Source organism: Astatotilapia calliptera, chromosome 7, assembly GCF_964374335.1.
Source record: "Astatotilapia calliptera chromosome 7, fAstCal68.1, whole genome shotgun sequence".
NCBI lineage: Eukaryota > Metazoa > Chordata > Actinopteri > Cichliformes > Cichlidae > Astatotilapia > Astatotilapia calliptera.
The window spans coordinates 7,550,805-7,566,543 of NC_137428.1; the positions used below are offsets into that span (position 1 = coordinate 7,550,805).

General features: G+C 41.0%; 1 protein-coding gene across 3 annotated transcripts in view; it reads right to left on the reverse strand.

Annotated features, from left to right (window-relative positions):
• Nucleotides 1-10,315: 10,315 nt before the first annotated feature.
• The window catches only part of mef2ca (myocyte enhancer factor 2ca), a 36,059-nt gene continuing 30,635 nt past the window's right edge, over nucleotides 10,316-15,739 (reverse strand). For all 3 annotated transcript variants that reach the window (XM_026172684.2, XM_026172682.2, XM_026172683.2), the window contains 3 exons: nucleotides 15,326-15,455; nucleotides 15,122-15,242; nucleotides 10,316-14,710 (listed from right to left, as the gene is read on the reverse strand). In XM_026172684.2, the coding sequence (XP_026028469.2) occupies nucleotides 14,371-14,710; nucleotides 15,122-15,242; nucleotides 15,326-15,455 (591 nt within the window). In that variant the 3' untranslated portion in view covers nucleotides 10,316-14,370. The remainder of the gene's footprint in view (nucleotides 14,711-15,121; nucleotides 15,243-15,325; nucleotides 15,456-15,739) is intronic.

Consider the following 15,739-nt stretch of genomic DNA (forward strand, 5'->3'; position numbering starts at 1 on the left):
CTGACTTATTTTAAGGAAAGTCACAAGTAATGTGGAATATATTACTTTTTTGAGTTGCAACACTCCCATCCAACACTTTCCACATCTGTGATTCAAAGCACAGGAAGGTCTTAGAACAGAGCCATGCAGCCACTGAAACACCTACATCAGTGACAGAGAAGGTTTATTGCACAACAAGAACTTTATCCATCCATCCATCCATCCATCCATCTTCATCCGCTTTGTCCGGGGCCGGGTCGCAGGGGCAGCAGCCTAAGCAAAGAGGCCCAGACCTCCCTCTCCCCAGCCACCTCCTCCAGCTTATCCGGGGGAACACCAAGGCGTTCCCAGGCCAGCCGAGAGATATAATCTCTCCAGCGTGTCCTGGGTCTGCCCCGGGGCCTCCTCCCGGTGGGACATGCCTGGAACACCTCACCCAGGAGGCGCCCAGGGGGCATCCTTGTCAGATGCCCGAACCACCACAGCTGGCTCCTTTCGATGTGGAGCAGCAGCTGCTCTACTCTGAGCCCCTCCCGGATGGCCGAACTTCTCACCCTATCTCTAAGGGAGAGGCCAGCCACCCTTCGGAGGAAGCTCATTTCTGCCGCTTGTATCCGCGATCTCGTTCTTTCGGTCACTACCAACTTTAATTCTGATAAAATATCACTCATATATCTAATTTCTAGCTCAAGGTCACAGGGTGATTGGAACCTATCCAAGCTGTGACTGGGAGACAAGCAGAGCACACCTTGGATAATAATATTTTACGACAATTCTACTTCATTCTGATCCAACTAGTTCTGACTTAGAATTAAAGATTTGCCAACCACCTTTTGGGAAGGAGTCTTCAGTCTTGAGCTCCTGCATGCTTAGAACAGGCTGTTCTTCCTCATCTACTGTGAAAAACAAACTGTGTATGAGGGCTGCACCTCTGTTCACTCAGTTTTACCTTGAATCTAACTACACAAGACTTTCACATAACAACACACACACACACACACACACACACACACACACACACACACACACACACACGAAACAACCCCACCCACCCAGTACACAATGATGAGAGGTCACATGAATAGTGTTTTGGCTTCCGCTATACAGGCGGCTTCTGTCCGGCTGATAAACAGAAACTGGTTTGAACTGGATGAAGAAACACAGGCAGAGACAACGCAGGGCATGTGCCAAGAGACAGACATACAGATAGGCTTTACATTTTTAAAAGGACCTGATTGTGTTGCCATGAAAGATGAATCTTACTTTGTTATTTGACTTGAAATGTTGCCTTTTTCAGTGTCTGGCTGACTAAAACAGTATACTATATTGAAAGTACTGAAGATAATTCCAACTTTAGTCACATGTTAGTTAGCCTGGCAGGACTGCTTTAAAAGAAAACGGGTTTGTTTTAAGACCATTTTCAAACGCACAAACAGGTATAAGTGCAACATTACGATTCTGGCGCTGCAGTTTTAGTGTGTGGCAGCTCAGCACAGTTTAAGAGAACACAGGTAAAAACAAAGTACAAAGAAATGTGCATCAATCTAATAACACAAAATACTCCTAAATATGAGAAGCAAATAAAGAAACTCAAATCCTACAAATCTCTTACTGTGTAATTGGTCCCCCCCAAATTAAAAAAAACACACACACAACAAAGTCATGCAAGATGTAGCAAATACAGATATGTGAAAAAAATATCTTGTGGCTACACTGATCTCAGCACAGCTGATGGTTTCTCTCAACTAAGTGGAGGATCTCTTTGTTACCTTGTGTCCAATGCCTCTGAACAGACATCTTTCTAATATGAATAATTAAAGTGTAACTTTGGTTAAGCTGTCTGTTCATTGTGCAGCACACAAACATGAAGCCCTGTTTTCTGCTGTGTCTGCGTGTTTTAGCAAGTTGCGTATGTTGCAGACAGTGAAGTCCAGGCACTCGTGTACACATTCATGCAAAGTGCTTGACAGGAATCTGGGCTGTTGGCCAATTGGCAGGCTGTCCTTGATGACTTCTAAACACAGCTGAGGTTTGCTGGGTGAGATCTGTGTGTTTTAAACTGCTTCTGAACCTGCCCAAAAAGGTTACCACATGGACTAACATACGTTTTAATCTTTGAGCTAATGTGCACAGTGGCTCATTTTATTTCCAATGAATTTATCTTACTTCAAGTATGAAACGTACTGGAACCTTTGACCTTTATTGTAGAATCCTGCTCACCTGCGGATGACCAACAAGCTAAGCCAGACTGCCAAAATGAGACACAAGGAGACAGAGTTCACACTGAAGCTGTGATGCAGAATTTATTCAGCCACACAAGCAGCAAACATGTCAAGCATTAATATGTAGTTATGTTGATGCAAAATTTACTGGCGTTGATCTGGGTCTATAAACAGTGGCATAAAATATGCTCATATTACCATATTACCGCTGCTGAAATCAGTGACTGGCTTATTGGAAAAGGTTTGGCCTGTTTAGAGGAACTGAACTGGGCCAAGGTACAATAACACATTGGCTGTTGTTAATGCAAGCATGTACTTTTTAAACAGTGCCTTAAATGTCATTGTTAATGGTGTATGCCTTACAGACATTGTTAGTATCATTGCTCATGATTGTTTTCCTGGAGGGCAGGAATCACTTGCTTAGAGTCAAGAGAATAGTGAAGCAAGGTACACTTTAGGGAATGGTAAATGGACTGGTTCTTATGTAGCACTCCTCTACTCTATCTGAGCACTCAAAGAGCTTTATACAACTAATTCATTCACCCAATCACACAAGCACTTTTTCTAAGGTGTTAGTGCCTATCTAACATACACATTCACACTCCAATGGATGTATCGGAGAGCAACATGGGGTTAGTATCTTGCCCAAGGATTTTTGGCATGCAGATTAGGGGGAAGCCAGGAATCGAACCACCAACCTTCCGATTAGTAGATGACCTGCTCTACCGCACGAGCTACGAGCTAAATGTAGGGACTGCATTTTGATTGAAGGAAGACATTAACTTATGATTTGCATTGCCCCCTGGTTTCTCAGTCAGATCCACGCCAACAAGGCTGTGGTGAAACTCAAGGCTCCATAACAGGACTTTACAAACCAGTGGATGATGTGTCTGCCTCTGCTTTTTATATGCAGTGTATGGGTATGTTAAATGATTTACTCAGGTGTCGTCTGTTTAGGTTTTTTTTTTTTGCCCTATGTTAGAGCTAATGGTACTTGTAATAATTGTAGCTTGTTCATTGCTTTGAAAACCAAGCTCTGTAAACTGGAGTCCTGGCTCCACACTGTTGAAAATAATCCATAAAACTAACTAGATCTTGGTGGTCAGTGTTGGCCAAAGTAGCTTAGCACTGGTTAGCTGTCCCTCAGCAGGCCCTCCCAAGTGACCGTGAGGAGGATGTGCAGTCTGAGTCTGTCTTGTCCTGTCTTCCTCCCCTCACCACTAACCAATTGCAACAGATGCCTGTCCTTGCTCAAAGTGGGCTGTTTGATCTTTGGGCTTAGGGTATTATTATATTGTTTTAGTGTTTATTTCTTCCAATTTCCCTAAATTTACAATAATTGACTACGCAAAAGTGGACAGTAAATTTGAATGAATGATCATTTGTTGATTGTCATTATACTAGTACAATCGCTTTATCTTAGGATAAAAGTAATGATAACAATAAATTTAAAAGAAATTACAAAATAAAAAGACTGAATAAAATAGGCAATTAATTAAACACAAAATAAACATAAATTTAAATGTAAAGAAAAATAAAATAAAAAATAGATAAAGTGTCCTCAGTTCCATAATGTGCATTGTGTGTATTGAGGTTTCTTTGCCATGTGGAAATTTGGGTTGGTGGAAGCCACCACTTCTCTGAGTGGTCTCAGAATCTCATCTCTGCTTTTCAAAGATGGAAACAGTTGAGGTGTTCTGGGCATGTCCCACTGGGATGAGGCCCCGGGGCAGACCCAGGACATGCTGGAGAGATATATCATGACTGGCCTGAGAATGCCTTGGACAAGCTGAGGAGGTGGCCAGGGAGAGGGAGGTCTGGGCTTCTCCTCTTAGGCTGCTGCCCCCATGACCCGGCCCAGGTTGTTCCTGTTGTCCTGGACCATTTGGGAGACATTGTTGTTGATACTGTGTGTCTTCTTCTTCATTCTGATGGCATAGATGGAGTCCATCCCAACGCTAGATCAGCGGTCCCCAACCTTTTTTGCGCCACGGACCGGTTTATGCTTGACAATATTTTCATGGACCGGCCTTTAGGGTGTTGCGGATAAATACAACAAAATAAAACTAGTACCGGTACCGAAAAAAAGAAGATTTATTCGTAACACACGTGAAAAGACCCAGGAAAATCGAGTTAACGATAAAAACGATAACAAAATAACGCTGAAAACCCTGAAAACCATACATTTCACACCTGAGCCTCAACTCTCGCCACCCAGTACCAAACGACTCACGGACCGATAGATAGTAGAATAATACTTTTCTTCTCTCCAGCCATTTCTTTGGATGTTTGGCCTGTTTCAACTTTCTGAGGAAGAAGAGTTTCTGTTGTGCCTTCTTGTCTAGCTGGGGAATGTTAGTGTCAGCTGCACAGAGAGAGTGACTCCCCAACAACTTCTAAGCTTCTCCCCATCAACCTCCTCCAGCTGATCCAGCAGAACACCAATCACTTTGCTTTTATGGGAAGTAGGGGTGCAATGATACTCGTATCGATATTGAACCGTTCATACAGTGCTTTCGGTTTGGTACGCATATGCATCAAACAATACAAATTTTTACATTTATTTTATCAACTTTTCTTCTGACGATGCTGTCTGTGTTGAGAGCTCAGTGGATCTGCGTTAGACTACTCCGCCTAGGCTGCACTGTCGAGCGCATATCCACTGAGCACAGCGCAAGCTAGCAAGACAGAAGCGAAGCTTGTTGCAACATGGCAAATTGAACCTCCCCACCCTCATTCAGATCTGGCGTTTGGAACTATTTTGGTCTTCATGTATGTCGGATGTGCCATGCAATGCTCAATTACATGGGTGGGAACTACTGCGTTAGCGCAGTTTGCTCGTTAACGTGTTGACACCGTCCAGTCCCACGCACGGGGCGATCCGCGGTAGCTCGTTAACGGAGATTTGCCGTGTGTGGCGTTAACGTCATTTCAAGTTAACGCTGACAGCACTAGTGGGAACACAACGAATATGACTGCACATTTACGCCGACATCATCCTAGTGCAAAGACAAGTGGAAGCAGACAAAAACAACAAGCACGCATGCTACAAACTTTAGCCGAGTCATTTAGACAGCCGTTAGCACAGGATTCTCCTTATGGGGACCTGATATGTTTAATATGCTGCTGAGAATATAGCCCAGAAGAAGCGTATAGTATAGCTTTTATTTTGGAAAGAGCCATTTCGCTGTAATAAACTCTCTTTTCCAAAGATGAGTGATTGCTCAATCAGATAGATTTATTTTTTTATTACTTTGTTGTTTCAGCAACATTTAATTTAAAAACTGTACTTTTGAGTTAAAATATCTATTTATAATTTTAATAAATGACAAATTACAAAAGCATGAACATTTTTTTGTATCGAAAAAATATCGAACCGTGACACCAAAGTATCGAACCGAACCGTGAATTTTGTGTATCGTTGCACCCCTAATGGAAAGCTCTCTTCACAACAACAAACTGGGGCACAGCCCCAATTCACCAATTTAAAAATGTCCCATTAACCATTACTTCAACTTATTGTATTTTAAATGTTCTTATCTTTCATTACAAATGACTATCTGATAGATGTGGCTCATAAACTCTCATTAAATTTGTGTAGACCCAATCGAGCGCAATACTGTCTCTTGTAGGGAAAATATAAACAATATTTCTTATAATCACTGGAATTGGTAAAGATGACCTTGAGACTTGAAAAACATGTGCTAGTGGTATAAAAGTGGTTATGCAATTTGTCAACTAAAGTATTGTCTAGTACAGCGGTCCCCAACCCCCGGGCCTCGGACCGGTACCGGTCCGTGAGTCGTTTGGTACCGGGCCGCGAGAGTTGAGGCTCAGGTGTGAAATGTATGCTTTTCAGGGTTTTTATCGGTTTACAGCGTTATTTTGTTATCGTTTTTATCGTTAACTCGGTTTTCCTGGGTCTTTTCACGTGTGTTATGAATAAATCTTCTTTTTTTCAGTAGCGGTACTAGTTTTATTTTGTTGTATTTATCCACGACACATTAAAGGCCGGTCCGTGAAAATATTGTCGGGCATAAACCGGTCCGTGGCGCAAAAAAGGTTGGAGACCGCTGATCTAGTAGTGATGATAAGAAAATATCAGTACCTGTAATAGAGTTGCAGATAACATAACTTTTCAGAGGTCATGCTGTACGAGTGCAATATGAGTGAAGGGTTAGTTTAGTGGTTCTTAACCTGGGTTCGATCGAACCCTAGGGGTTCGGTGAGTCGGTCTCAGAGGTTCGGCAGAGCCTCCACCGTGACATGCACGGCTCATTTTGTGCACGAATAAAAAACGTATCTATGTATTGAATTTGAAAAAAATCATATTTTATTTTTCACTAAAGAGGGGTTCAGTGAATGTGCATATGAAACTGGTGGGGTTCGGTACCTCCAACAAGGTTAGGATGATGTCGGCGTAAATGTGCAGTCATATTCATTGTGTTCCCACTAGTGCTGTCAGCGTTAACTTGAAATGACGTTAACGCCACAACACAGCAAATCTCCAATAACGTGCTACCGCGGATCGCCCCGTGCGTGGGACTGGACGGTGTCAACAACACGTTAACAAGCTAACTGCGCTAACGCAGTAGTTCCCACCATGTAATTGGGCATTGTGTGGCACATCCGACATACTGTTTTACTTTTGTCCATGACGCGCTTACCTTCAGGGTCATACTTCACATGAAGACCAAAATAGTTCCAAACGCCAGATCTGAATGAGGGAGGTTCAATTTGCCATGTTGCAACGAGCTTCGCTTCTGTCTTGCTAGCTTGCTGCGCTCAGTGGATATGCGCTCGACAGTGCAGCCTAGGCGGAGTAGTCGAACGCAGATCCACTGAGCTCTCAACACAGACAGCATCGTCAGAAGAAAAGTTGATAAAATAAATGTAAAAATTTGTATTGTTTGATACATATGCGTACCAAACCGAAAGCACTGTATGAACGGTTCAATATCGATACGAGTATCGTTGCACCCCTACTTTCCATAAAAGCAAAGTGATTGGTGTTCTGCTGGATCAGCTGGAGGAGGTTGATGGGGAGAAGCTTAGAAGTTGTTGGGGAGTCACTCTCTCTGTGCAGCTGACACTAACATTCCCCAGCTAGACAAGAAGGCACAACAGAAACTCTTCTTCCTCAGAAAGTTGAAACAGGCCAAACATCCAAAGAAATGGCTGGAGAGAAGAAAAGTATTATTCTACTATCTATTGGTCCGTGAGTCGTTTGGTACCGGGCGGCGAGAGTTGAGGCTCAGGTGTGAAATGTATGGTTTTCAGGGTTTTCAGCGTTGTTATCGTTTTTATCGTTAACCCAATTTTCCTGGGTCTTTTCACGTGTGTTATGAATAAATCTTCTTTTTTTCGGTACCGTTACTAGTTTTATTTTGTTGTATTTATCCGCAACACCCTAAAGGCCGGTCTGTGAAAATATTGTCAAGCATAAACCGGTTTAGTGTTTACAGACAGAATACTTGAACCCCAGTGGATTTGTTGAAGGCGATCTTGTTTAAAAAGTTCAGTGCAGTTGAGAAATTATGCGAAATTATCTCCACAAAGGGCAGACAAGAGGTGTAGTGATGAGAGAGCGCAGAGGGTACACAGCTGCAGTAGCCAATCCAGTGGCAACCAGGCTATCACAAGAAGTGGCAGGATGAAGAGAGATGTTGGAGTGGCTTGTCGGGCAGCCATCCCCTCTTCAGTACTCAAACTGTAACCCCTGAGGCAGATGCATCAACCGCTTTAGAGCAGACACCTGACCAGAACTTAACTGGTTATTTGGGTGGTTGTGCACTGGAAAGCAGGGTACATCAACATTTTACAGTGGGTCAAATTTGTTGATTTGTTTCCCTAGTATGCTCCTTACTGTCCTTTACCAGGACCAGGCTCTGGGTTGCAGGGTGCAGAGCACAATTGGGACTTTGGCATATGTCATCGGCCAGAGCCAGGAGATATCTGAGATGACTGGATGTCCTCCAGAGGTGGCCAAACCGGACCAGAGTGTGGTGTTACAGTGAGCTGCGACTGAGCACTAAGTGGAGGGGCGGCTGTCGATGTTTCCACAGCAGGAGATGTGTAGAGACGGTAGGTGCTTCTCTTGTGTTAGCCACATATGAAAATCCCATGATAAGTTCCCACTTTGGTCACTGCATATCAGCTTGTAAAAGTGAGTATGTCAGCAGGCAAAGTTCACAGACAGCTATAGCTTGAGGGTAACAAACAGTTTGCAGACAGACCTCATAGACAGACATTAATGACCTTGTAGTATTGTATCACCACAATAGAGGACTGCTGGCTTACTTGTGGTGCCTAGGGTATTTCAAAGCAGAATTTTAGGCAGAGTCTTCTGTCATGGATCGGCAGAATCATAAACCCACTTGCTAAGTACTGGGAAAGATTAAACAGGTATATTTACAGGTAAGTGAATAAATGCAGAGTTAAAGCAATCTATGATTGCATTAGAGATCTGGGAGAAGTGGTGAAGGTACGCAGGCTTTTCTAATCTGCACACACACGCTGTCATATTAAGTTCAGGTGTATAAGGCCTCAGAGTACATGGAGAGATCAAATGTATACTTTTTAAGGATTCAAAGACTTTAAACACTTGATTAGTAACAAATGAAAAACACAATTAGTAAAACTGGCTTTTAAACCAAGAAATATCCACTGAAACTGGACTAATAAAGGGTGTAATTCCTAACAAATGAGAACCAATGTTTATAGTGCTGTCGGTCTTTTCTGCCCTCTGGTGGTTAGTCTGCTGAAACAAACATGAAGATTTCTTTGTGCTGTATGGATTACTTGCAATTATCATATATTTATCCAGATATCCTCTACACCCCCCCCCCCCAATTTTTGCACATGTCGAAGAGCGTGTCAGGCTACATTTCACTGTGTGTTATACTTGTATAACTATGCACGTGACAAATAAAGAATAAAGAAGAAGAAGAAAGATAAAGAAGATAAATACTAGTGAGTGAAAAAACAAAGGGAAGACTAACAACCTTATGATGAGTACATTTACTGCTTACCTCCTGAGCTACAGCTGTGAGACCAGCTCCTACACAGCAATTCTCCATTTCTCTGCGTGAGGGTTGAACAACATTCTTCATTCTCAACACCGTCAATTCAATTCAAATTTTATTTATAAAGCACCAAATTATAAAAACACTCACCTCAAAGCACTTTATGCTGTAAGGTAAAGAGCCTGCAATAATAAAGGAAGGAATAGCAGTAAGAAACCTCTGGCAGGACCAGGCTCAGGGAGGGCCAGCCATCACCTGCAACCAGTTGTTGGTGAGAGGATGTCTAACACCTTGCTCCAATAGCTGTTAAACTCTGCTGTGATCTGATGAGCATGAATGGATTTGTTCATGGGAATCATCATCCAGAAAAAGATTACTGCCATTAGAACAAGAATCTGTTACAGTAGGATAAAGGTGGTCAGTAAGAACAACTTTGTACGGTGACTGACATGTGGTAATGTCCTAAGATACTGGAGCAGAGCAGGCTACAGCACAGATTGTGCTTCTAGTGTAAAATGAGTTCAATCCAGTCTTTGAGAATCACAAGAGAAGAGTCTTTATCTCCAAGTCTGGAGGTGTTCGCTGAATCCTTGAAACCCCCCCCTAAAACTTATTTATCAGCTAAAGTCTTCTTGCTTATTTTGGGCAATGCAGCAAAAATCGAGAGCTCAAATCAAAATTTATTTTCTGTTGTTTGTGGGATCTGGATCTCATAACCAGATGCGTACTTAGCTTGGCCTCCAGTAACACAGTGAGGAATGGTGGAGTTACCCTGTTAAAAGGGAGCCATCTTTCCCACTGTCGCCCAGTGCTTACTCATAAAGCATCTTGAGGTGACTGCTCTTGTGATTTGGTGTTATATAAATAAAATTGAACTGAAATTTAATAAATAAAATAATGTCAGACTATGCCATCACTAAACCATTTTAATGCATTTTGATATTATTATATGTGAGCGTATGTGAAAGTTTAAAAATTATTGATGTGTACACCTATATACATACTCAGTAGGGTTCATCATTTTGACTGAAACTGCAGTATATCTGTCTTCACACAATCCTGTTAAAACGAGGCAATGATAACAAATCAGACAGAGACCGATATATTTTAATATATATATATATATATATATATATATATATATTTTTTTTTTTTTGCAAAATACAAATACTACCACATTTCTGAGTGAGGGAATTGCTGTACATCTGCAACAACAGTGTGTTTAATTTGTTTTTCATTGTCTCCAAATTGGCGACAAAGGCCAGCTTATGCCGCTAACAATCTCTTTGAATATCTAACTTAATAGTTATTAGAAACATTAGTGCATGAAACAATGGCATAACAGAGCCAAAAGTGTACATTTCCCCCAGTGTACAGAGGACATTCACTGATGTCACCAAAAAAAGGAAATGAAACTATTTCATTGGGGCGCTTCAGGTACAGGCAGTAATCAAACTGAAAACAGATACAGAGGGGCTTTCACAATGTCAACACTGCATCTCCCTGTTTTGTGAGCTTCACCTCCACCCGTACACAAGCCACTCCACTTGAAGCCCAAGGATGAGCTCCTGGCTCTCACTTCATTGTGGTACAGTAAGACCAGCTTGATGAAAAGGAAAAGGGTGCAGAAGTGAACACATCTGGGCTCTGCCCTGGTTAACAGACATCACTTCATCCCATCACAGCTACAGGGATTTTCAGTGAGAGAATTTATTCGCTGGATTTACAGTAGAGATGATGGCTGAGGGTTTGAGCTCCAAATATACAGTTTTAAAACCAAAATATTCAAATGTGAACAAGCCTCAGCCACCAGCATCTCTTCAGTATTAAAAACTAAAAATAAGTGGATTTCACTCTGCAGTCCTTCAGCCTGTCTGTGGCTGGCGTCAGACCCAGCTGACATGCAAGGCACAACTCAGTCACTTATGTACACTTGTAGAGTTACACAAACACAAACACGCGGTACTGGAAAGTAGCCAAGTACTTTAACTTTTCATAACTGTATGTTTTGTTTTTTATTTTGCAAGATTTTATATCCAAAGATAAACTTAGTGTATGGTGGACAAAATTCTTGTTCTTAGTACATTTTTTACTAAATATGGTGGCAAATCCTAAAATGTATTCACATGTGCTTCTATTATTGCTGTTACATAAAAAGGTAAAATCATGAACAATCTTGTAAAATGACCATGGGAAGCACTAGACTCAAGGGCGTAGATTTGGTTTTGGCATTGGTGGGGACGGATGATTCAACCACTGAACGCTGCCCTGTTTCTTATTTTTTTCCTTTTTGTCTTTGCTTCTTGATAAAAAAAAAAGGAGAAATATACTTGCCTACATATGTTATTCTACATGCTTTTAAACCGTTTAAAATTACAATTCATAGTTTTATATGTGAATTATATAATGTTAAATTATTATTAAACAAATGACTAAGTATTTTAGGCTTTAGTTTACTTCAGCCATATTCCATATAAATCAGGTATCATACAAAAATAAAAATAGCTTCAAATACAGTCATGACAATAAAAGAATATGACTTTAAAGACTTAACATTACTTCAGTTATAGTACACCAACATCTCTGATACATTAGCACTACGGGAACACTGAATGACCTGGTGGTTTTTGTCCATAAAACTACTCTAAGTAAAAGATCTCTCACCAAAATTATGCAACATTTTAGGCACTATTGCCTCTATCAAATCAGTGAGCTGGGATTTCTTATTCTAAACATGAACTACTGTTACAGCAACAGACATGGACTACTGGTGTCCCACACAACAACTCAATGTCTTTCTTTACTGTCCCATCCGTCCATGCCAAATCTACGCCCTTGACTAGACTAAACCATGGTGGACAGTCTAACGGGTAACATTTTTGGCTGGTACTTCGCTTGAACTTAACCGTCCTGAGGACTTCTTCCACCACTGCTAGTATTTAAAAATGATGAAAGTGGTAAGTGGAAAACAGGAGCTTTGTCCTTTGTGCTCTGACGGATTGTCGCTGTGAGATCACGTTGGGTCTGACACCAGCTAAACAAACTTTTTTCTACCTTAGAGCAAACGTCTCCCTGAACATCTGATGGGAAACGGTGTGCATGTGTGCATTCTGCTGCTGCTTTTTATATCGTTGTTATTACACGGGACTGCAGACATCCAAAAATATCAATCTGATCTAACAAGCAAAGTTTAGTTTGAAAAACACTACACTACAAACTCTGTGCAGCAAAGCATCACTTGTCCCAGTCAATATGGCTTTTAGGATCCTCACCCTGACTGCTAAATCCTGCAAAGCTATCAGCACATGCTAACTTTCATGCATCAATTACAAAGACACGAATAACAGTTTCATTGCTGCAGTCGCCTCACGCGAGCGCCCTCTGCTGTCTGGTTCCACACACGACCTCGTTTGTTTTCCTAGGAATAACAACTTTTAGATTGTCTTTTTATAAACTGGATACCAAATTGTGAACTATACTTCACTTCAGATTACTTACATTTGAACATTTTAAAAAGAAAGTAAGTAAATCTATTGTTTAATTTTACAAACTACATTTAGAACCAGAATTTGGGTGTAATTTCCTCATTTCTTTTGGTTTTATTATTTATATAATAATAATTAATGATACAATTCTAATTAATAATAAAATTCCTACAGCTTTTAGCTTCCTTCTGCTAATATACATCATTTTGTGTATATGTAGCCTGTGTGACTGACATTTTAACTAAAATACTTTGAGGTGGGTCATTGTCAGAATTACTTACTTAGTTACTTCCAATCACAGCTTTTTTTGCTTCAGTGTTTTCTGATGTTTTTGGTATCATGTCTGAATTAACTGTAGTCCCCCCTTTTGCTCTGAAATTGTCTTCACAATAAATGAAACTTGTTTTCTATCCAACTTGTTCCAGATCACTTTCTTCTCCCTCACAATGAAACCTCTCACGATTTGACATCACTTTCTCTTCCTGCACTTACTCATACTCCCATTTTTTCAACCCATTTTCTTCGCCACACTTTACTTTCCATATGTTCTGGTTACATGAGTGATTGATTATGTGCATAAATATGTTGTACCTGCAGCAGTGAACTGATGCTCCATTTAGCCACCTGACATTAAATTCACCATTAGAGTCACTATTCAGAGTACCAGATTTTCTCACCTTGATCTTTTTGTTGCTTTGCATACATATGCTCATAAGTAGCACATATGTACATATGTTATTTGCTTATACCCACACACATGAACACACACACATAAAACAAGCAATACATGTACACCAACAGCCCCTCTGACAGCTTCAATATGTTTGGCTCCTGAATGATATCATGGACCAACAGTGTTTGTAGAAAAGGTGGGGGGGAAAAGAAACTCTTAACAATTTCAAGCTTTTACTTCTGAATGAAAACAGTTGGATATTTCCTTCTTACTTTTTTCTTTGTACTAGTTGAAGTTTAAACTAGTTGTTTTTAATTTTTTCACATATTTGTGATTTACTGAAGTATTTCCTTTTCAGGAGAATTTTTATATTGTTCTTTTTACACTCCTACATTCCTCTAATACATTCATTTTTCTTGACTCTTTGGGATTATTCATATATTCACTGACCTCAACATTGGGAAATGAATGATATGAACACCTGCCTTTGGAACAGTAAGAAGAAGTGATTATGAATACTTTTAGGCCCAGACAAAAGTCTCATCTAACTCACTGAGCACTTCTTTAATTTGACTGAACTCTTTCATTTAAAGCTTTTGGATGTTTTAGAATCTGGCTCTGGTTGGGATTGGCCTGGTTCACTTTTACTATCAAATGAATAAAAACTTCCTTGGACAATATGAAGCTCTGAAAACTGTAAAAAGTTGGATTTAAGTCAAACAGTTTTCTTCCTTTTCTTTCTCGATGTCTGAAAACTGGTTCTGAACTTCAAGCAGTCATTAGTGTGAAGTCTACCAAGAGTATATGCTGGAAATACAGCTGAGCAATCACTGTATCCACACATAGCAGCCCCACCCCCATGTACATGTTACACATATAGCACACCCACTCAGTACAAGAAGAATATGATGTTAATAATAATAATAATAATAACACTATGCGGTAACTTTACTAATACTCCTCCCCCGGCTGTAGAGAGGCTCTGATCATGCCGTCCACCCTTCTGATAGCCTCATCCGTTTAACTGATGGGTTGTGGTGCTCCTCATGACTGGACAGGGGGTGGAGGAGGAAGCTGTCGTTCCCATGGTGATCCTCTCGCTCATCGCTGCCTTCATATGAGCTCCCACAGCTGGACACGCTGTCACCAGGGGAACGCCCTTGTTCATGGGACCCCCGGCCTGTGGTGGAGTATCCAACTGTGGTCATGCCTCCTTCAAGTCCTGTTCCAACCATCCGGTCTCTGGGAGGGGAGGCTGGCTCAGACTTGATGTGGACGTTTTGATGGCCAGAGGAGAGGTTTAGGTTTGAGTTCTGGCACAAATTCCTGTAAGATCAAAGCAAGAGAAACAGCATCTTAAACTCAGAGCAAAGCAAATTTTAAGAACGTCTTTAGAGGAAATGTCGATTAAACGCTTGTTTTAATTCTTTGGTGAGAATATGAAGATTCTTGTTTTTGGCTGCTGTTTCCAATTGAACATACAAGTGGATGGAAACATTGATTTACAGAAATGTGATCATGTTGCACTTGGGCTCCGTGGAAATGTCTGTTTTTTAAGGGGATTTCTGAATAATTAAGTAACAATTACTATTAATTAAACTATTTTTTTAATTTTCATTTTTTCCAGTGTATGCTGGATAAACCAGGACACTAACAGCTGAAATTATTGCATTGATTCTGGACAATTCTTTCTAAGGCTTGGCCTGTGGCCTGAAGGTAATATACACAGCTGCTTACCCCATGTGTCCCAGTGCTGAGTGTTGTAGATTCTGTATCTGCTGTTGCTGCCAGTTCACTGATCCCAGAACAGAACCTCCAAAACCGGACAGCGATGGCAGGTCACTGCTGAGGGAGAAATCTGAAGATGGACAAAAAGAGAAACTTGAGCAAAGACGAGGAAACCTGTGGAGTCCAGCAGCAGTGTGCTTTTGTTGTAATCACCTGTGCCATAAGATGAGGAAAGTGTAGATTGGTACCCACCCATCCCCTGACTGGGGATAGTGGTGGCAGAGAGAGTGACAGCAGGGGTTGACAAGGTCTGAGCTGTCTGGGAGTGATTTATTCTCTGGTTCTGCAAAGAAAAGGTAAGATGTCACCAAGCTAAACAGTGACAGCTGATTCAGGGCCAGCATTTTATGGTTATCTGCCATGCCCGGTAATCATGATTTGCTCATTTTAGAAAATCAGTAATCTCAAGTGGTACTTCTAGCGTTTGCTGGTATTCACGGTGACCTGGTCATGCCAATAACTCCTTTAGAGATCCTAAATTTTCAAGCTCATCTTCAGGAGCCTTTCTTCATGGTTCCTTAAAATCACTTCAGCGGCAGAATTTTTCAAATATCTCTAAAGTACAAA